The 23087-nt window shown below is 44.0% G+C and overlaps 1 protein-coding gene across 1 annotated transcript in view; it reads right to left on the reverse strand.

Annotated features, from left to right (window-relative positions):
* Positions 1 to 2078: 2078 nt before the first annotated feature.
* The window catches only part of cers1 (ceramide synthase 1), a 59309-nt gene continuing 38300 nt past the window's right edge, over positions 2079 to 23087 (reverse strand). Inside the window, exons 3-7 of the mRNA XM_060846190.1 lie at positions 20031 to 20211; positions 16205 to 16366; positions 10521 to 10668; positions 7186 to 7322; positions 2079 to 4630 (exon numbers count right to left, since the gene is read on the reverse strand). Coding sequence (XP_060702173.1) covers positions 4588 to 4630; positions 7186 to 7322; positions 10521 to 10668; positions 16205 to 16366; positions 20031 to 20211 — 671 coding nt within the window. The 3' untranslated portion in view covers positions 2079 to 4587. The remainder of the gene's footprint in view (positions 4631 to 7185; positions 7323 to 10520; positions 10669 to 16204; positions 16367 to 20030; positions 20212 to 23087) is intronic.

Here is a 23087-nt window from a genome sequence, read left to right on the forward strand (position 1 = left end):
ATGGTTTGCGGCAAAAGGTCTTTGCAAATGGCTATTCCACAAATAGTAAGTGAAATGTACAATTATTGGTGGCAGCCTCATGACAAGCCAAGCCAAGCCTGACCGCTGTCCAGTGCCAGGATAAGCTGGCTGAGATTACTTCATTATTTGAAATGTTATGAGTGGTGCTGAACACACTAAGCAGGCTGGCCCCTTCACCTTCTGCTGGATGGAAGGTCCTTAGTAAAACAACTGAAGATCATTCGACTGAGAATATTTCTTTGAGAATTACCCTTTTTCTAGCAGAGATTGGTGTTCTTTACATAAACAGCATGGAGTCAATGGGCCAAATGGCCTCTTTCAATCATGTGATGACTATGGTCCAAATGGGAAACTCCAGCTGTGACAACAAACTCTGCAGACTCCACCATCATTATCTATGTCAAGTCCAACTGCTTCTATTGCTCAACTGACTCCATTTTATTGCAATCTCCAATGAAGATTGAGAAATATTTTGACACTTGTGGAACAACCTATTAGTGAGGCACTGAGAGTCTTGGAAACACAGGCCCATCCTCATGGTATCCTTTCAAGGTTAAGGAGGCTGAAAGGTCATTTAATCATTTTCCTTTACTTTAAGATGGAACAGAACTGGCTGTAGTGAGTGTTATTAACAACTGAATTGGTTTCCCATAACAACCTTTATCTTCCCAGAGACAACTAGCAATTATGAGTTCAATTAAATTATAGGGTTTAGTACTTGATCTTCATTATCCACAAAACTGCTGTCACCTTTGAAAGTGTACATGGCAGGGATCCACACATTGATTGCAAATTTATAAAGAAGAAAAAAGTAAAGCAACAGACTTTAATGTTTCTCTTCTTTTATTATTTTGTACAAAGTATTTATGTTCCTTTATCGTATGGTTGCAGTGGTCTACTTTAGAGAGCAGGAAGACATGCAGAAACAGGCAAGACCATTGGCATACAAATGATGAGAGTGAAGTCATTGAGATCGAATCTTTACGCCTATTCATCAAGATATGGTGGTTGGATGGAGTGTGAGGGGGAGCTGGGGAACACAACTACCTTCCAGGTACACGATCACATGCTGAACTGATGCCTCAGAGCGAGTGTGGTCAAGCTCTGAGGATTATCTGAAGTCTGCCCAGCGATTACGTACCTCCTGGTTACCACCTGATTTTTGGACGCTATTCCTCAGTCTGCGAGATGGAGGGTAAACAAAGCTCCCAAGCAGTCCTGAAGAAGGGTCACTGGGCCAGAAATATTAACTCTTTTCCTCTCTCCACAGATGCTGCTACACCTGCCACTACTGTTTTTGCTCTCAACTCTTGATCACTGCTCAGACCCTCTCCAGTTTGAGTGAAGAGTGCTAGTTGGAGGGAAGTACCAGAGATTGTTTGGTATCTATAGAGGGGAGATGGTGGTGTTATGGTAATGTCACTAGACTAGGAATCAGGACGCTCTGGGTTGATGGCTTGGGAGCACAGATATAAATCTCAGTGGGGTATCTCAAGCTTCAACTCAATTAACAAATCTGGAATCAAAGCTACTAGCTGGTGAGTGCAAACATGATTATTTATATACATATTATTTAAATTGGCTATATTCCTATGCTTCCCATTGACCATGCACTGGCCTTATGTCTGACCAGCTAATACCGAGCTCACTGTCTTTCACCCTTACTCAATATGTTTAATAAATATCTGAAAGAATTGATTAACTTTGTGACAGTCAAACTCGTACAGAACGATCTAGTCCTCATTCACCACAAGGCCCACATTTGGTGTCTATCTCTCCTCTTCAACAGATTGAAGAAATGCTTGGTTAGGACGTAGTACTGGGAGATTGATGGCTATGGGTAATGTAAAAAGTGAGGTCTGCAGATGCTGGAGATCAGAGCTGAAAATGTGTTGCTGGTTAAAGCACAGCAGGTTAGGCAGCATCCAAGGAACAGGAAATTCGACGTTTCGGGCCAGAGCCCTTCATCAGGAATCATTCCTGATGAAGGGCTCTGGCCCGAAACGTCGAATTTCCTGTTCCTTGGATGCTGCCTAACCTGCTGTGCTTTAACCAGCAACACATTTTCGGCTATGGGTAATGACAGAGTTGCTAGCATCTCAGTATGGATTTTCAATTCATAACCCAGTGGCTCCAAGCTGAACTTCTGAGGCCACAGGTTCAAATCCTACCATAGCATCTGGTGGAATAGATATTTAGTAATAAAACCCTGAAATTCAAAGCTAGTCTCATCTCAAACATAAAAGCTGATCTGGTTAACTAGTGTTTAGCTTACATATGACTCCAGACCCACAGCCATGCATTTGCCTCTGAATTGGCTAGGCAGGAGATTTAGGGACAGGCAGCAATTACAGAGTTTTTTAAAAAAAACAGTCCCCCTTTCTCTATACCAGCGAGTTGCGGAAGCTCAGTTAATGAGTGCACAGAAGACAGAGATTTTTAGATTTTTGAAGACTGGAATAATCAAAGATATGGACAATGAGTTGGGAAAATGGAGCTAAGATCATGCCTGAGATTTTAGCTTATCAGATAATGTAGCAGGCTATGCCTGACAAAAGGCTGCCATTTCATTCTCCTCTTCCAAAGGTGTTGCATTTTTTTATTGCTTTGTGATTCCATAGTTACCACTCAATCTCCAGTCCTTCACTCACTATCAATGGCTCCTAAATAAACCTGAATGATGGTTTCGAGAAGTTTCTGCAATGATGGAGATGTCACCTTTGATCTAGATCCTCACCACTGGTGATAGCCACAGCCAATAGACACTCTCACCAACTGGGTCAATGGATAGCAGTCAAGAGTAAGAATCTTAGACATCCTCTTTAGCCAGTGACATGGCAAAATGGTAATTTTCTGATCACAAGTGTTGATGACCATCTAGAACGTGACCCTCAAGGTCAACTGAAAATGTCAGACTGAGACCGATAGATTTTTATTTGCTCAAGGACATGGAATGGAAATTGGTGCACAGGAGCCAAGGTATGAACAAGACCAGCCATGAACTCAGCGAATGACGGAGCAGACTCGAAGGGCAGAAAGGCCTCTTTTGACTCCTAAGCACTGAAGGGCACCCCAGGTGAGTTTGTGCTTTCGGATCTCGGGTAACCGCACTAATAGGAGTGAGGGGAGGGAGAAAACTGAATTCCAGATAGCTCTGGACGGACCATCGCCCATTCAAACAAGACAATGCTTGCCTCAGAACAGGCTACAGTGGGGCTAGGAAGCAGCTTTTATTGCGGTCTTTATCCATTCATAACATAGCATCACTGGCTCACCCCAGTCAACTGTCGCCATTGACAGAGTGGGTCACATGACGATTGGCAATTAACCCTCGACAGGTTTGTACCTTCTCTGTAGCCCAGGGGCACCACGGCCTCTTTGAACCACAGCTCCTGTGTTCCTGTCCTTAGGGGAGCCTCAGCTATTCATGGGGCCCCATCCAAACCAGGAGGAGGACGGGGTGGGGTGGATTGGTGGTTTTATTTAAGGATGGTGTATTGTGATCAGATTGGTCTTTGCACATTTTGTTGGGAGACTTGAATCAAAAGGAGCTGATGGGATGTATGGGAAAAAGTTGGGTGAGATGTGCAGAGGGTAATGATCCAGGTGACCATTACCTAACCTCACAGTGGAGAAAGAAGATTTTGTTTTATTTATTTAGTGCAAATCCCCAAAGCCAACCTCTAGCCCTCCTCATTTGTTGAAGGTTTAGGCAATTAGTCCAAGACTCAGCCCGTAGAGACAGCTTTCCCAGCAATGTGCAGTGGAGTTTGTGTCTCTCTGCAAGTGCATTCGGAGTTCGTACTGAGGTCCCATTGATCAAGGTCAGCTGCATGAGGCACTGGTTTGTTGTCAACCTCTAGCAAGGACCATGATGACCTCAGTACAAACCACAAGAATGGACCTTGAACTGTTCCAATTTGACTTGGATTCATTTCGTTTAGGTGTTCAGGCGCATGTTAGTGAAAGGACCAGAGGCCATTTTGAGGCATTTATCGCGATTGGTGTTCTTGGCAGGGGACAGTTAGGAAATAGGAGAGCATCAAATTGGGGGGGAAGCTTCCGACACCAACAGAGACCGACGCTGGCGGAGGAGCGGTGGGAAATCCAAGCACAAGGCCCCAGGAGCTCATTTTGACACATACATTTTGGTGGCGCTAGTCTGACATTGCATGCAGTCTTTGCAAAGGCTTAGAGAAATGATTCACAGTAAAAATATAATTAAGACACGAATGAGCAAGAGAAGGTAGAATGAGAGCAAGGGTGAGAGAGAGAGAGAGCAAGAGCGTGACAGAGAGAGCAAGAGAGATAGAGACAGCGAGAGAAAAATAGAGCAAGAGCAATAGAGAGATAAAGCTAAAATCCAGCAAAGGATCCCCTGAGGGGCAAAAAAAAAATCAGATGTCGAAACAACAACTGCACCATCAATAGATGATTTTTCATTGTGGTTTCATTCCCAATCGTGGAAGGCTGGACAAGTCAGGACTGAAGTTGGCCCTTGATTCAGAGCAAATCTGAGTTGGAGAGTCCTTGTAAACAGGGTGATGAAGCTGGTACCGGGGTATATTATAGATGCTTATGTACGATGATCCCGTTCCTCTGCCGCAGCCTGCAAATGGAAATAAGTCGCATCAGTGTCAGAAATTAGACACACTAATGAGAGAAGTGAAGCGCTGACAGAGAGGGAAGGTGCTTTGAGCTTGGTAGACTTTTGGTTTATTGAAAATTGTGGAGCCCACCATGGAAGCATTTTTAAGAATGTATTTCACTGGATGTGGGTGGCACTGGCTGGACCAGTATTAATTGCCCTGGAGAAGACTGTAGCATGGTACTCTACTCCAGTTCATGTGCCACAGAATAGGGCAATTGAGTTGAGAGTAAGATCGTCTGGATCTCATTTAATTGTAGAACAATTACCTCATGGGGGAGGACCAGCTTGTTGGTTCTAATGAAAATAAAGGTCAGCTCTGGCTGGCTACAGCCCACTTCCCCCTCTTTATTCATCGGGTGAAGTGCCTGTATCCTGCTGGGGTCAGACAGCTCGGGATCTCAGGATACAGGGAACCCCTGACTGGGTTTAGCAGTGATGGGTTATCACTGAACTGATATATTAGGAACAACAGCAAGTTATTCAGTCCCTGTTCTGCCATCCAGTTAGATCATGACTGATCTGAATAAAAACATGTACTTTCCAACTCAAAACAGCATCTTAACACATCGTACAGTGAATAGAGTAATTTGGAAGTGTACCACAGCTGTAATATAGGAACACTTTTAAACTCTCCATTAAATCTCCTTGTCAACCTTTCTGTTCTATGCACAACTGCAACTTCTCGAATGTCTCCACTGGAGTGAATTCCCCTGTCACAGGCACCACATTGGGAAATCCCCTCCACACCCACATCAAGACTTTGGTGTCCTTTCCTGAAGTGCAGTGCCCAGTATTGATCACAGTAAAGTATCGGTTAGCTCTCACCTGGAGTACTGACATTTAGCCTCACCCTGTTGCTCTTGCACACTCTGCGGGATCTTGTGGCACAGCCGGAAACTCCAGGTTCAAGCCCCCGCATCAAAACTCAATCACCAAAAGGGAGATGATGGCCTAGTGGTATTATCGCTGGACTCATAATCCAGAGACCCAGGAAAATGTCCTGAGCACCCAGGTTTGAATCCCTACATGGCAGATGGTGGAAATTGAATTCGATATTAAACAAATAAATAGTGGAATTAAGTGTCTAATGATGGACTATGAATCCACCTGATTCACTAACGCCCCTTTTGGGAAGGAGATGTGACTCCAGACCCACAGAGAGATGGTTGACTCTTAACTGCTCTGTGGGTGATTAGGGATGGGCAATAAATGCTTGCCCAGCCAGTGATGCCCTCATCCCATGAATGAAGAAAGCGGGAAAAAAAAGGGAGGAGTGTTCATCGAATTGTTAATCGTTCCAACAGCAGCAGTGGCTAAGAATGGGGCAGCTTTCTGTTTCAGTTTCTCTCCAGGCAACTAATTTGAATGCACTGCAGTTATCCAGGATATTGGAGAGACTGGAGTACTGTGTACATTACTGACCTCTAGACTTACAGAAGGTTGTTAATGTGCTGGAAGCAGTTCAGAGAAGGTTTCCTAGATTATTCCATGGAATGAGCAGATTGCCTTATGAAGAAAGGCTAGACAGGCCAGGTGTGTATCCCCTGGAGTTGGAAGAGTCAGAGGTGACTTAATTGAAACAGATAAGATCCTGAGGGGTCTTGACCGGGTGGGGGGATATTGAAAGAATGTCTCCCCTTGTAGGCGAAACTAGAACTAATGTTCAGGGATTAAAAATAAGGGCACACCCAATTCATAGATGAGGAAGAATTTTTTTTCTCTCCAAGAGTTGCAAGTCTTTAGAATTCCCTTTCTCAAAAGACAGTGCATGCTTTTAAAATATTTCAAAGGCAGAGGTAGACACATTCTTGATAACTGGGGGTTTCGGGTGGGTGGGGCGGGGAAGGTGCAAGATGCTCAAAGATATGCAGGAATGTAGAGTTGAAGGTAAAATCCAGACCAGCCACGATCGTATTAAAAGAGCGAGCAGGCTTGAAGGGCCGAGTGGCCTACTTGTCTTCCTACTAAGTGAGTGTTGTCGATGTCATCATTAAGTGCCCACTGTTGGCACCAAGGGAACTTTTTGAGCACTCCTCTGGCCAGTGTCTTTCCAACTCATGCCGAGGACAAAGGACCCTCAATAGACATCAAGGGTGAGGCCAATATGCACACACTGCGATATCTGCTGGTTCACTGGGGAATAGCAAATGCATGGACAGTGAGAGGCCTCTTGTAGCCATAGTGGTAACAAATGTAGCCTTCCTGCTCAGCCTGGAAAGGAAAGGAAAGGAATTGGGGACTATCTACCATCACAATCCGCAGCTCCGGACTTCAACATAGACGGCCCAGTGTTGCTCCACCAGCCTGTGGTCCTTGGAGATGCCAGGTGGCTGTAAGGCTAGTGTGGGACAGACTGGAGTCAAGACCCTGGGGGTTGGTCCTGTCCCAGTTCAGGGTGGGTCCAGTGCAGGAGATAGTGTGCGATCTGAGAGAACTCAAACCTGACGAGGGCTATGATTGCACTTTTTCTTTCTATCCTACTGTCTCACCCGTCCACCCTGTGGATTTCATACCCGTCTTTGGAGGAGTGAAGGTGATTGTATTTCTTGTACACAGCTGGACTGGGACTGTCCTCAATATCGTACTCTCGCACGTCATTGACCTCAGAGACCTGGCCAGTCAGGACCTTCACCACCAGCAGGATGATATACTGCAACAGAAGGAGTTACACATCAGAGTCAGCACAGGGACCTCACAGGGACTTGGCTTCTTTCTCCCCACCCACCATGTTGGGCCATCAGTCAAACAAAAGGGAACACTCCAACGTTGCACAACGCAGGAGCCTCACAGACACTGACAGCACAGAAGGAGGCCATTCAGCCAGTCATCAAAGACCTGATCTCACTAACTCAGCCGGCCTGCCTCTGACCCATAGCCCTGGAAGTCCAGGTCCCACAATGTTTTACTTTCTGCTCTCTTGTGGTGCACTGTGATGTGAGTGAGATCTGTAGCTGGTCTTGTGGAGGACCTGAAGGTTCACACTCTACTCTGGCAACATTTTTGAAAGTGAGCCCTCAACTAAATTGGTCATATATGTAAGGCAGAGGGAAATCATCACTCATCTTCAACTTCAGTTTGAATAATCTCCCCAGGCTCTGAAGAGGAGCTGGATAGGGCAGAATTATTCAGGGGCCAGCGGGAGTAAGGAATCGAAGGCCATGTTGGAGGGCTAACTGAAGTAGAAAGGGGACTTATGTGAACGAAAGCCTCAGCATTGACCATATGGGCTGAATGGCCTGTATCAGTGCTGCATTTCCTGGCATTTGCTGGGCACCAGCGGTTCTTGCTCCCATGCCCGTATGAGTGGGACTCCAGCAGGTGATAAAATCCCCTGGCAAAGGTTGACTCCCTGAATAAAGATGGCGGAGTGAGTGTTCAGGGAGGGGTAAATATTGAACAGAAGTTGGAGATTGAGGGTAGTGCATGTATGGAATGAGCTGCCAGAGGAAGTGGTGGAGGCTGGTACAATTATATTTAAAAGGCATCTGGATGGGTGTATGAATACGAAGGGTTTGGAGGGATATGGGCCTAACAGCTGGCAAATGAGACTAGATTAGGTTAGAATATTTGGTCGACATGGACGAGTTGGACCGAAGGGTCTGTTTCCGTGCTGTACATCTCTCTGACTATGACTCTAATGTGAGCTCAGGCGTGTAATGAAGAGGAAAGGCGGTTGTCTGTCTATCAGTCGGTGGAATAGTTTGGTTGCCCTGTCACTGCCATGTGTACAGGATTGACAATCCAGGTGCTGCTCACTATTTCTGCTGGGGAGAAAAAAACTGAGGAATGGACACTGTCATTGGCCGTGTAATCTCAATATGGCTCAGCACACCCACATGACCTTTAACCTTTGTACACACTTGATGAAACTAATACCGGAGTGTGTGGGTCTTTCAATCATTGCTTTAGCTCCGTGGTTACCAAAACATACAGCTGAACAGGTTTACCTGTAATGTGAGAGTCTCTGTGAGGTATGTTCTACTAAATTAAGTTTATGGGATTAAAACAGTGTTACAGGAACATTTCTTGTCAGTCCACTTCTCTTAGACAACATGTGAAATGTGACACGTTTAAAGTATTCAACCAAACTCTCACACACAAATCGAAGTTAGTTAATGGCCTCAGAACTGTTGGAAAATGTGAAAGCTCCCAGCTTTGACTGTCACGCTGCTACTGTGTCAACAGATTCCAAAAAGTGACATTGAGATAGCCTCCGTTAGATCCAGCACAGCTGATGGGAACTATGCAATCGCAGAGGACAGAACACTGTGGTGCACATTGTGATTGAATAGTCAACCAACCCCCATTGTTCAAGCTCACACCCATCTAATGGCTACTCAGTCAAGGGACTGTTGACTATGAGTTTACTCACGAAACAGTTACCAAAAGAAAATGGCTATCTGTTTTAAAGCAAACGGCACCCACTGTTGACTGAAAATCAAAATAATTTTGATTATACCTGGAGTGTTCAATAGTTTAATTGATCTGTGTTTGATTGTGAGAGTGTGGTAACTCAGTGTGCCAGGTTGGTTAAGCTTGGGCGTTAATGGAGAGCAAAGTAAACAGAGACCACAAAAGTTGCTAGAAGTTGAGCTGTAAGCTTAATTGAAGAGTGTATTTTGTGATTGCAGAGAAAGTTTAAAGTTCCTGTAAATAAATCTGTTGCATACTTAGACAGTAGCACAACCACTGCATAATTCTGAGAATTATAGAAGATACACAGCACTGGTGGACAGATTCCAAAGTCAGAGTAATCTATAATAAACACATTTAACAAGTAACCAAATGCAAACAGCTTTGGCAGGAATTTCGAATATGATACTTTCTAAGGGAAGCTTGATAAATACATAATGGAGTAAGGATTTCAAAAAAAAAGTAGATAGGATAGTGAAGGTAGTGTTTGGTATGCTTTCCTTTATTGGTCAGAGTACTGAATACCAGAGTTGGGAGGTCACGTTGCGGCTGTACAGGACATTGGTTAGGCCACTTTTGGAGTATTGTGTACAGTTTTGGTCTCCCTCCTATTGGAAGAATATTGTGAAACTTGAAAGGGTTCATAAAAGATTTACAAGGATATTGCCAAGGTTGGAGAGTTTGAGCTGTAGGGAAAAGCTGGTTAGACTGTGGCACTTTTCCCTGGAGCATCGGACACTGAGGGGTGACCTCAGAAGGTTTATAAAATCATGAGGGGCATGGATAGGGTCAATAGACAATGTCTTTTCCCTGGGGTGGGGGAATCCAGAACTAGCGGGCATAGGTTCATGGTGAGAGAGGAAAAATTTAAAAGGGATTTAAAAGGGCAACTGTCTCACACAGAGGGTGGAATGCGGGTGGAATGGTACAATTACAGCATTCAAAAGGCATCTGGATAGGTATATGAATAGGAAGGGTTTAGAGGGATATGGACCAAGTGGTGGCAAATGTGACTAGATTAATTTAGGATATCTGGTTGGTATGGACAAGTTGGATCGAAGGGTCTGTTTCTATGCTGTACATCTCTGTGACTCTATATTGATAATAGAGGGAGATCACAGAATATGGGAAGAGGCTTATGCGGAGCATTATGACCAGCATGGAGCAATTGGGTTGAATGGCCTGCTTCTGTGCTGTACATTCTGCAGAATCTCCAGGAGCTTATTCCAACAGTTATGAAAAACTGTTCTTTCCCCACTCTGACATGCAAACCCCACACCCTACTGCACCCCTCCACCCACCCACCCATCCCCCCATCCCCCCCCAATACAAACTTTCTTATCCACCACGAGTCAATGCTCCAATTACACTGGGAGAGATTTGAGGAAGATGATGAAGAGAAGATGTGCAGAGACCCTTGACTGGAATTACTCACCAGAAACCAATAGATATTCATCAGAGTGAGGATAAGCAGCAGAATGTTGAAGAAAAAGTAAAAAGGAATATTGGGAACAGACTGGAGACTGGAGTAACAGGTGGCATACAGCACCTTGAGGGGGAACCAATAAAGTCGGAACCAGAACCTATGAGAGAAAAAAGGGAAAGCGATGCAGAGAAGAAAATTAATGGAACTCGATCATAATCATGAAACTCTCTCAATATTGAGAGGCAGGAGCCTTCATTTCCATGACGCCAAACATCAGAGAATACAGTAAAATAGTAAACTTTGACACGCGCAGTCTCTGTGGCAATGCAAGATACATTGTAGCCAATCTTAGCACAGAAAGATCCCACAAATGGCAGAATAAAGATAATGACCAGATCATTGGTTTCCATGGCATTTTGGTGAGGGATAGCTATTGGTCAGTACAACAGGGTAACCCTCACCCTCTATTAGTGGCCATCATTTGAGCCTGACCTCGGTGGTGGGCAATTTGTTGGAGGAATCCTGAGGGACAGGATGTACATGTATTTGGAAAGGCAAGGACTGATTCGGGATAGTCAACATGGCTTTGTCTGGGAATATGGCATGGAAAATCATGTCTCACAAACTTCATTGAGTTTTTTGAAGAAGTAACAAAGAAGATTGATGAGGGCAGAAAAGTAGATGTGATCTATATGGACTTCAGTAAGGCGTTTGACAAGGTTACCCATGGGAGACTGATTAGCAAGGTTGGATCTCATGGAATGCAGGGAGAACTAGCCATTTGGATACAGAACTGGCTCAAAGGTAGAAGACAGAGGGTGGTGTGGAGGGTTGTTTTTCAGACTGGAGGCTTGTGACCAGTGGAGTGCCACAAGGATCGGTGCTGGGCCCTCTACTTTTTGTCATTTACATACATGATTTGGATGCGAGCATAAGAGGTATAGTCAGTAGATTTGCAGATGCCATCAAAATTGGAGGTGTAGTGGACAGTGAAGAGGGTTACCTCAGATTACAACAGGATATGGACCAGATGGGACAATGGGTTGAGAAATGGTAGATGGAGATTAATTCATATAAATGCGAGGTGCTGCATTTTGGGAAAGTAAATCTTAGCAGGACTTATACACTTAATGGTAAGGTCCTAGGGAGTGTTGCTGAACAAAGAGACCTTGGAGTGCAGGTTCATGGCTCCTTGAAAGTGGAGTCGCAGGTAGATAGGATAGTGAAGAAAGCGTTTGGTATGCTTTCCTTTATTGGTCAAAGTATTGAGTACGGGAGTTGGGAGGTCATGTTGCTGCTGTACAGGACATTGGTTAGGCTGCTGTTGGAAAACTGCGTGCAGTTCTGGTCTCCTTCCTATCGGAAAGATGTTGTGAAACCTGAAAGGGTTCAGAAAAGATCTACAAGGATGTTGCCAGGGTTGGAGGATCTGAGCTACAGGGAGAGGCTGAACAGGCTGGGGCTGTTTTCCCTGGAGTGTCGGAGGCTGAGGGGTGACCTAATAGAGGTTTACAAAATGATGAGGGGTATGGATAGGGTAAATAGACAAAGTCTTCTCCCTGGGTTCGGGGAGTCCAGAACTAGAGGGCATAGGTTTAGGGTGAGAGGGGAAAGATATAAAAGAGACCTAAGGGGCAACTTTTTCACGCAGAAGGTGGTACGTGTATGGAAAGAGCTGTCAGAGGAAGTGGTGGAGACTGGTACAATTGCAACATTTAACAGGCATTTGGATGGGTATATGAATAGGAAGGATTTGGAGGGATATGGGCCGGGTGCTGGTAGGTGGGACTAGATTGGGTTGGGATATCTGGTCGGCATGGGCAGGTTGGATCGAAGGGTCTGTTTCTGTGCTGTACATCTCTATGACTCTATTTACCTGAAATAGGTCTTTGGTTTAACATCCCATCCAGAGATGGAATGCTAAGTCTATTGCATTTTGGGATTTGAAACACAGTACAGGTCACTCTTCTATAACGTGCATTTCATCAACAGGAATTGGCTGTAACACAAACTTTTAAAATATATAATGGCTATAACATGAATACATCGCCAACCCTTTAAGTGCTATTTGTATTGTGTGATTCTTGTATAGCGTGGGTTAGCATAGGAACGGAACTATTGGCTGTGGAAGAGATTTCTGTACAGTATATCAATACAAATCCTTTCTTCCTTCTTCAGCACCCTTTCAAAGATTTCATTCTGCTACTGACCTTCGAAATGCAATTTCCAAGTACCTTAACCTTCTCACTGAGCCTCAATGTCAGAACTGACTTAAGTTACTGAGCAAAACATGGTGACAGTGAAATAGTCTCTTCAGCTAAGAAGGTGGCTGAACAGAGATTCTGAGGAGGCCACTGTGAGGTGTGGATTTGTAATAAGTGGAAAAGGCTTCCGGGATTGTGATCTGGAAGGGAGGAAATGCTTCACAACAGGCAGAAAAGAGGAAAACCAAGGGAACCGCATATAGAGGCCAGGATCAAAAGGCCAATGAGCATGAACTTGGCAAGAGCTGGAAGAGGGTGCAGAGGCCAGATCCTGAATAATTCACCATTTCCTGCTGAAGGTCCAGTTTCCGTCTTCCTGGAGACACTTTTGGCTATTAATGAGGGCGAAAATAAAAAGAGAAATTGCCGGGAGAAACCCAGCCATCCGGTGTTTCACAAAAACAGAAGCTACTCGAGGGCTTACAGAACTGTTGACTTAAAATCTCCTTCGGTGATTTGGCAACTCTCGGAGATGAAGGATTAAAACCTGGAGCCATGTATTTACTCAGTTATTAACTTTCAACACCAGCATCTCCAAATTCATTCACAGACACTCTGTTTAAACCTGTTCCTGTGCACCTCAATCAATGGCCACCACCTCAGTACATTCCCAATTGTTATATATCAAGGTTGAATAACCACTGACCCAAGAATCATCTTTTTGTGTACATGACTTCCCAACTGTGGATAACTTGCTGTCTGATGTATTAATAAAACAGTGAACTATTTCACCCATCCCAGTATTCAGTTTGAGCACAGTTGATCTGTACCTTAACCCTGTTTAGCTCTTTTGCTCAGGTCCCTTGGAGTTTTACCTAATGACAGACTGCCAGGGTTGGCAACGATGAGGAGAAAGATGACATCTAATTTCACTCTGCAATGATCCAATTTGAAAATATCCTGTTATTCTCAACTCTCTCTGCAACCACCTTCCCCCCTCAACCGACCGTGGCAGGGAAAGGCTCCTTCATTTGTACACCATCAAATCTTCTTCCAGAGTATAAAGGAAGTAGGAGTATACTTAAGAGGGAAATCAGGAGGGCAAAAAGGGGACATGAGATAACTTTTGCAAATTGGATTCTCCTTAATTCTAAGAGTTTTTACAAATACATTAAAGGACAAAAGGGTAACTAGGGAGAGAATAGGGGCCCTCAAAGATCAGCAAGGCAGCCTTTGTGTGGAGCCACAGAAAATGGGGGAGATACTAAATGAGTACTTTGCATCAGTATTTACAGTGGAAAAGGATACGGAAGATATAGACTATAGGGAATAGATGGTGACATCTTGCAAAATGTTCAGACTACAGAGGAGGAAGTGCTGGATGTCTTCAAACAGGTAAAGATGGATACCCAGGACCTAGTCAGGTGTACCCTAGAACTCTGTGGGAAGCTAGAGAAGTGATTGCTGGGCTTCCGGCTGAGATATTTGTATCATCGATAGTCACAGGTGAGGTGCCGGAAGACTGGAGGTTGGCAAATGTGGTGCCACTGTTTAAGAAGGGTAGTAAGGACAAGCCAGGGAACTATAGACCAGTGAGCCTGACGTCGGTGGTGGGCAAGTTGTTGGAGTGAATCCTGAGGGACAGGATGTACATACATTTGGAAAGGCAAGGACTGATTAGGGATAGTCAACATGGCTTTGTGCGTGGGAAATCATGTCTCACAAACTTGATTTGAGTTTTTTGAAGAAGTAACAAAGAAGATTGATGAGGGCAGAGCAGTAGATGTGATCTAAATGGACTTCAGCAAGGCATTTGACAAGGTTACCCATGGGAGACTGATTAGCAAAGTTAGATCTCATGGAATAGAGGGAGAACTCGCCATTTGGATACAGAACTGGCTCAAAGGTAGAAGACAGAGGGTGGTGGTGGAGGGTTGTTTTTCAGACTGGAGGCCTGTGACCAGTGGAGTGCCACAACAAGGATTGGTGCTGGGTCCTCTTCTTTTTGTCATTTACATAAATGATTTGGATGCGAGCATAAGAGGTACAGTTAGTAAGTTTGCAGATGACACCAAAATTGGAGATGTAGTGGACAGCAAAGAGGGTTACTTCAGATTACAACAGGATCTTGACCAGATGGGCCAATGGGTTGAGAAGTGGCAGATGGAGTTTAATTCAGATAAATGCGAGGTGTTGCATTTTGGGCAAGCAAATCTTAGCAGGACTTTTACACTTAATGGTAAGGTCCTCGGGAGTGTTGCTGAACAAAGAGACCTTGGAGTGCAGGTTCATAGCTCCATTGAAAGTGGAGTCGCAGGTAGATAGGATAGTGAAAAAGGCATTTGGTATGCTTTCCTTAATTGGTCAGAGTATTAAGTACAGGAGTTGGGAGGTCATGTTGCGGCTGTACAGGACATTGGTTAGGCCACTGTTGGAATATTGCATGCAATTCTGGTCTCCTTCCTATCGGAAAGATGTTGTGAAACCTGAAAGGGTTCAGAAAAGATCCACGTTGCCAGGATTGGAGGATTTGAGCTATAGGGAGAGGCTGAACAGGCTGGGGCTGTTTTCCCTGGAGCGTATAGAGGTTTACAAAATGATGAGGGGCATGGATAGGGTAAATAGGCAAAGTATTTTCCTTAAGGTCAGGGAGTCCAGAACTAGAGAGCATAGGTTTAGGATGAGAGGGAAAGATATAAAAGAAATCTACAGGGCAGCCTTTTCACACAGAGGGTGGTACGTGTATGGAATGAGCTGCCAAAGGAAGTGGTAGAGGCTGGTACAATTGCAACATTTATAAGGCATTTGGATGGGTATATGAATAGGAAGGGTTTGGAGGGATATGGGCCGGTGCTGGCAGGTGGGACTAGATTGGGTTGGGATATCTGGTCAACATGGACGGGTTGGACCGAAGGATCTGTTTCCATGCTGTACATCTCTATGACTCTATTTTCAAACCTTTGTCGAGATCACCCCTCAATCGTCTAAACTCAAAAGAGAATACAAGCTAAAGGAGGCAACCCATTCTCCTAATTTAACCCATTAAGCCCCCAACAGTTCTGCCTACTCTGTGATGCATTCATTCCCAAAGCTAATATATTCTTCCTGATGTCTGGTGGCCAAAACAGAATATAGTTCATAAAGATGGCCAGCAAGGTGCAACTTTTCACTCCCCTTATGCTAGGCTCTTTGAGACAAAAGCCAACATTCCACTGCTCCTTGAGATCACTTCTTATAGCTGCACAGTGATCTCTGAACATAGGACACCTAACCCTCGCTGCTCCTCTGCAACACTTTTTGACTTGCGTTTATATAGCACCTCTAACAGGGGCGAGCACCCCACACTTTATAAGGGAGGAAAGAGTGAGCAGATGTGGGAGATTTAGCCTGAAGCACCACTGAAGAGATGAGGCAACCCCTCGTGGATAATGGCCAATCGTGGATCTGCTGGGATGCTTTAGCCAGGAACGGGCGAGTGCAGTTACTTACCAGCTTATCGCAAAGGAGCAGCAACCAATGTTGGAAACCACATCATTCAGCTTGTGGCGGACACCAGCTCGGTTTTTAAAGTAAACATTGAGTTTGGTAAATTCCAGCAGAATATCATTTACATCATGCAGGAAGAGAACTAAGATCCCGACATTGTGATACCTGCAAGTGAGAGGAAGATGTAATATATTTGTGGATTTTAGTCATGCTGTAAATCCTTTGTAACCAGTTGTGAAGTTATAGAGTCATAGGCATAGAATTAAACAGCACAGAAATAGACCTCTGTTCAACACTTGAGCTCAAAACCAGGTGATAGGAAGAGGGGTTACAAAGAAAAGTTCTAACTCAGGACATCATTTTGAACTTTCAGAAGCACGGAGTTTTACCCAAACTGGAACACACACATACACACAGTCATCATGGTAGTGGCTGACCACAGGACATCCTGTCTACAAATAATCTTCAAAGGCAATGATTTCCCTGCATGGGTGTGAACAGCTTTCACACAGTCTTAACCAAGGTCACTGTCACACCCATTGCTGACGCAGTACTGGAGACATACCCCATTAAGAACAGGATCACATGCGAGGGATCTTATATAGCCAAGGGTGGGATTGATGACTCAATCAGATAAGCCAGCTTAAGGTATTGTTTCATTTGCCTAGAAGCCAGGGTCAGAAAAAAGCACATAAAGCAACAGTCCTGAAGCACTGCTGCAGAGAGGAAGTGCAACATGGTCAGTCATTGGAAGTTGTGCAGAGAATTTGTTGTTGAAGTGAGTTCTGATATGTAGGACCTCACAAGGCAACAGGCATTCAGAGAATATGCTAATACTTAGGGAGTGAATAAAGAATTTCCACCTAATATGGAGACTGTCCCCAAAATTTGGTTCATGCTGTTGACTAGAGTCACACACTCACAGCAAGTCATGCAGAGTCATACTCACCTCACAATAAAATAGGAAAAAAATGTTGTAACACACTCCTAGCTGATCTTCCACGTCAAAACCCTCTGTGAAGTGGCGCTCATCCACAACTCGGTTACCCAAATCTTTTCTCATTGCAAACCCTGATCTCCCCCACAAACAATGTACTCACTAAAGTCTGGTTGAAGATTTGTAGCTCGGGTGTCCGTTGTTGTGGTTCTGTTCGCCGAGCTGGAAGTTTTTGCTGCAAACGTTTCGTTCCCTGGCTAGGGAACATCATCAGTGCTATTGGAGCCTCGTGTGAAGGCTTCACAGGAGGCTCCAATAGCACTGATGATGTTCCCTAGCCAGGGAACGAAACGTTTGCAGCAAAAACTTCCAGCTCGGCTAACAGAACCACAACAATGTACTCACTTCTTGAATTACCTCCCACTCAAAGCAACACCTTGATTTTAACATTCTCACCCTTGCTTTCAGAATCCTCCATCCTCTCCCGTGATTCTCCTCTCCTCCATGAAACCCATGCTCTGTGATTTCTGCCCTTTCCAGCTTAATTGCTCAACCACTAGAGGGCACACTTTCAGTTGCCTTGGCCTCAAATTTTGAAATTCCCACGGTCCACCTCAATTCCTTCCTAACACTGATCTAAAATCTCCTGAGGTGACTCAATGTTGCACTTTCTTTTCTAATTCTCCTGTGCGCACCCTCTAAGTAGCCCTAACCTTCTCTCGACCCAGAAATCTGTTTTGTAAATCTTCAGTGTAACTGTCGATGCCCGGTTTCAGACGACATTCTGTGCTCATATTAGTAATCAGCCTCAATTTTTCACCCCAAAAATGGATGTTTTATTTCCAATGACCATATTTTAAGGTATAAAAGAACGAGAAGATGATATGGGCAGTGTAGTGGAAACATGCAACAGTTTAAGGCACACCCACTCTTTGTAACTGATCCCAGTACCAATGGTTTGATGTGTTCATAAACACTTTGATGATGGTTGAAAATACTTGTTGTGAAGGAAGGTGAGCATGCAGGCTACAGAATGTGCGTTTTCCTAGGACCACATCACCCCCACCCCCACCCCCACCACAACACATCCCCACCCCACCCTCAGGGACAGTTGTGAATCACATAGTTGCCTCATTGAATAAACCATCTCACTTCCATTTCATACGAAACACTGGTATAACTACCTCATCTTAAAATGACCTACGCCATCAGATAACTTTTATACACAGAGTACCAGTCAACCCCCATTTTCAAGGGGATTTTGAGACTTAAGAGGTTGACTTAGTTGCCAACATCCAAGGTATGTTAAAGCACTATATCAATGCAATGTTTTGTTCTGCAGGCATTCAGCTCAGTAGATCAAGAGCCTTATAATTGACTGATTACCTCTAACCCTGCCCACTTCCAGTAGGAGTGATGTTTTCACCCCCATTTGTCTATGAACAATATAGTTTAAAATCTAATAGATAGTTTTCAACAAATTTTGGGGCACAGATAGGGGGTGGTCCAAGCAAGAATCAATTATTTTTTGGTGATGTTCCAGATCTGGATCCTAGGGTTTTCTGAAAGGATCCAGTAACAATGAAAGTTAGTGTGAATTGACCTTTTTGTTTAGCATGTTACAAATGGTTTTCTTTAGGATTTTAATTGATTTAGATTGAGATGGGTTGCCCTGGCTTTTAAAACACGAGCAGAGATGTCAGAACAGAATGTTGGATGCTGATTGGCCTCAATCCTGCTCAGGAAGACAGAAGTCCTCAATGAAAAGATTTACCTTCTCAGCTTTGTATTTACAAGCTATCAATCAGGCAAGGAAAACCTCAAGGGAAAGCTGTAATAACACTGAATTAGCACAGTGTGACAGAGGCATGGTCTCTACTGAGTGCCCACTTCACTGGTTCCTGCTGTTAAAGCATACTATAATGAGGGTCAACTTGACAAATTGACAAGAGTATGTCAGGAAAATAGAGCAGCAATTGTTTATTTCATACATTCGTATGGGGAGAGAGCTTTAAAACACTGTAATGTTTATAATTCATTCTGGTGGGTTACAGAATACCCTCATAGTTTATAGAGATTACAACACGCATATTACAATACCCACCCTTCAATCGTTATTTGCCCACAGTCTTTCATAGGCATTGTCTGTTCTTTGACCCAAGTTCTGATATTATGGCTTCTACACTATTAGTCTCAATAGCCTGAATGCCTTATTTGTTATTCATTTCTCTGTATATCCATTGCTTTATTAACTTTGCTTATACAAATTATTGCTTTGTATATTAAGCTAAGGTTTTAATCCTTAACTAACTTAACCCTTTCATGTACCAAAGTTGCCAATCATCTCTGTATTACGCTGGAGTTTCCAGTAATTGCAGATTAAAAGGCTGGATATCATGGCAAACAAACTCCAGGAGAAAAAAAAATAACAAAAACATTAAAACACAAAGACATATTCATTTTAACATTTACTTGAATCAAGTTGGGTTTTTCAGTTGTAAAAATGTTGAAGATGGGAGGAAAAAAGGGTTTCACTGTGGGAAGGAAGAACTGAGGTGAAGAAACTTCCAGGAATACACTCAACTTGAGCTGATAAATGTTAAAACACACACACACACACACACACACACCCTCTCACTCTCTCACACACACACCCTCTCACTCTCTCTCACACACACACACACACACACACACACACACACACACCCTCTCACGCACACGCACACACACCCTCTCACGCACACGCACACTCTTTCGCAAATGAACAAACACACAAACAAAACACACACACACACAGACAGACACACACACACACCCTCTCACTCTCACACACACACACTCTTTCACAAATGAACAAACACACAAACAAAACACACTCACACAGACACCCACCTGAAGGCATAGGAGAAGGCGATTAGACCCAGTGTTATCACATGATGGACTAACATCACAACAGAGTCCTTCCTCCAGGCATCCATGTACACAGTGGCATAGATAGCATGTCCATAGAAACTGCACTGAGCCAGGTAAGCAATGGCGATATCTTTAGGGACATCAATTGTTGCTTTCCATCCTGAAAGTAGAGCATGCTGGTTAACTCCTCGTGGTATTGCCTGACTGAAATACAATAATCCTCTCTCATTTCCTGCTGGCCTTCACACCAAAGTGCAAGCTAATGGGATAATGATTGTGTCACAAGGCACCAAGGTGACACCAGGGCTCAGGCAATGTTTTCCAAAAGCCAAAGTTAAGATGCATTTAAGTTCATTAGAACCAAAAAAGCACAGATCAAGGCCACTCTGCCCATTGTATCTGTACAAGCTCTTTGGAAAGATCTATCTCGCCCCCCTTAGTTTTTCTCCAAAACCCTGTCAATCTGTTCCCTTTGCTGTATAACGCGGTCAGTACCTGAAAGAGTTAACTGACATCAAAAAGATAAGCTCCACCCATCAAGACATAAAGAAAGGACAGTTCCTAGGAGCAGCTAACCAGAGTCCTGGTGTATATTCTACAAGTTCTCCATGTAGTCACCACAGTTGTAGAGACTATCTTCTGCCAAAGGTGGCACACTGACATTCTTCCCCATATGACATCATTGGCTTAACTAATGCCAGCAAGGAGGATCAGTCACAGTAAATCTACCAATGATATCCTAAGATAATCTAAAATATTTGGGGAGGTACACTGGCTCAGTGGTTAGCACTGTTGGCTCAATGCGTCGGGGTCCCTGGTTCAATTCCACCCTCAGGCAACTGTCTGTATGGATTTTGCATGTACTCCCCGTGTTTGCATGGGTTTCCTCTGGGTGCTCTGGTTTCCTCCCATAGTCCGCAGGTTAGGGTGGACTGGCCATGGGAAATGAAGAGTTACAAAATTTAGGTGGGTCTGGTAGGGATGCTCTTTGGAGGATCGGTGTAAATGGCCTGATGACACTGTAGAGATACTATATCCCTGATCGTCCTGGCAAGAACAGAATTCTACAATAAATTGTTGTCAAGTTGAATGCCCTTCTTCAAGTACAAATCCGGCTGCTTTCTGAAAATTCCAGTGGCATTGATTTCCACCACCACTGAAAGCACAGACTTTCAGACCTTAAAAACACATCATCAAAAAGAACAGATTTTTCCCCGTGACCCCTTTGAATTTTTTTGCCAATTACTTTAAATCTGTGGCCTTTAATTACTAACACACTCACCATTGGACACAGTTTATTCTTACTTGTTCTGTGAAAACCACTCCAGTTAGGGAGGTGGTGGTGTTTGGATTACTAATCTGGAAAACGTTCTGGGAAAATGCATTCAAATCCCCCTGTCGCAGGGAGTGAAATTTGAATTCAATAAAAAGATAGCCAATAGCAACCATGTATAACTGTCAATTGTCATGCAGACCCATCAAATTCACTCATGTTCTTTCAGGAAGGACATCGGTCATCCCTACGTGCTCTGGCCTAAATGCAGACTCCAGACCCACAGCAATGTGGTGGATTCTTAACAGCCCATTGGGCAATTAAGGATGGGCAAGAAATGCTGGCCCAGCCAGCAACACCTACATCCCATGAACAGATGTTAAAACATTCTAGGTCATTGAATCCCTACCGTGTGGAAGCAGGCCATTCAGCCCACACTGTCTCTCCAAAAGAGCCTCTGACCCAGACCCAGACCCTGTCCCTGTAACCTTCCATTTCCAATGGTCAATCCACTTAACCTACTCATCTTTGGACTGTGGGAAGAAACCAGAGCACCCGGAGGAAAATTCACATAGACAGTTACCCAAGGCTAGAATTAAACCTGGGTCCCTGGCGCCATGAGGCAGCAGTGCTGACCACTGAGCCAGTGTCACTCCTATCAATTCACCCTTAACTTTTTCCACTCTGTAGAAAGCAATTACACCTTCTCCAGTTACCACACAGAACTAAAGTCTTGAATTGCTGGTGCCAACCTGGGGCAAAGCTTCACACCAAGGGTTAGGGTTTGTATAAACAGACCTCAAGTGCCTTCAGTGTTTGTATCTAAACTTCACACATTGTTAAAATACACTCACAGTTAACAGAACAAGGCAGGACTAGAGTAAGTGGAGGCATTCCCCGCTGTTTAACAGCTTGCTCTCAGTTTCAAATAACGTCACAAGATATTCTGAAAACACGTAACCTTGGAAGCACAACAGTAGGTCAGTCAGCATCTGTGGACAAAATGGCCAATCTAAAGCCTTTGTCAGAACCGGAAAAGAGTGAAATGAACAAGGATTTAAATTGGGATTTAAATTCCTATTTAATCAGAGCTGACTGGAGAAAGGGAGGGAGAGAATTCCTCCTCACCCATACCAAACAGCATGCTTATACTCCCTCTCTCTCACACACACCTTTCCAGTCCCAAACACCCTTCACATGCACAGGATTAGTTTGCACAGATGAGCTCGACATTAGAGGAGGAAGATTATAATTTAAAAAAAGAGTTGAAGTCACAATAGGAAAGACTGTGGTATAGTTGAGGACAGGGTGAAAGGAGATGGATGGTTTATGAAACAACTCACCTGTTAAATATTGTTGAATTCATGGAATTTTGCATCAATGTTATGGCGTGACTGCAATGTTTTCAGAACATGATAAATCGAAGTAGGCCATTCAGCCCCTCAAGCCTGCCTCACCAACCGACTGATCTGCCCCAGGCCTCTACTCTTCTTCCATGCCAGCAACTCATAAATTTTTGGATTATCAAGAAGTTGAAGACTATCTGCTTCCTCTTTAAATGTTTTCAGTGATCTAGCCTCCATAATGTTATGTCAGCTGTTCTCTTACAGTTTACAATTTGGCTCACATTACCACTTTCTGTCTCACTCCATCTTTTTTGTGCTTCACTTCAACATTTCACCATTTCCCACCTCCAGCTTTTCCTTTTATTGAAAAATAGATAATGTCACCCCCAATCCATCCACATTTCGCATTCTCTACCA

The sequence above is a fragment of the Hemiscyllium ocellatum genome, chromosome 28, assembly GCF_020745735.1.
Source record: "Hemiscyllium ocellatum isolate sHemOce1 chromosome 28, sHemOce1.pat.X.cur, whole genome shotgun sequence".
In the NCBI taxonomy this organism is placed as follows: domain Eukaryota; kingdom Metazoa; phylum Chordata; class Chondrichthyes; order Orectolobiformes; family Hemiscylliidae; genus Hemiscyllium; species Hemiscyllium ocellatum.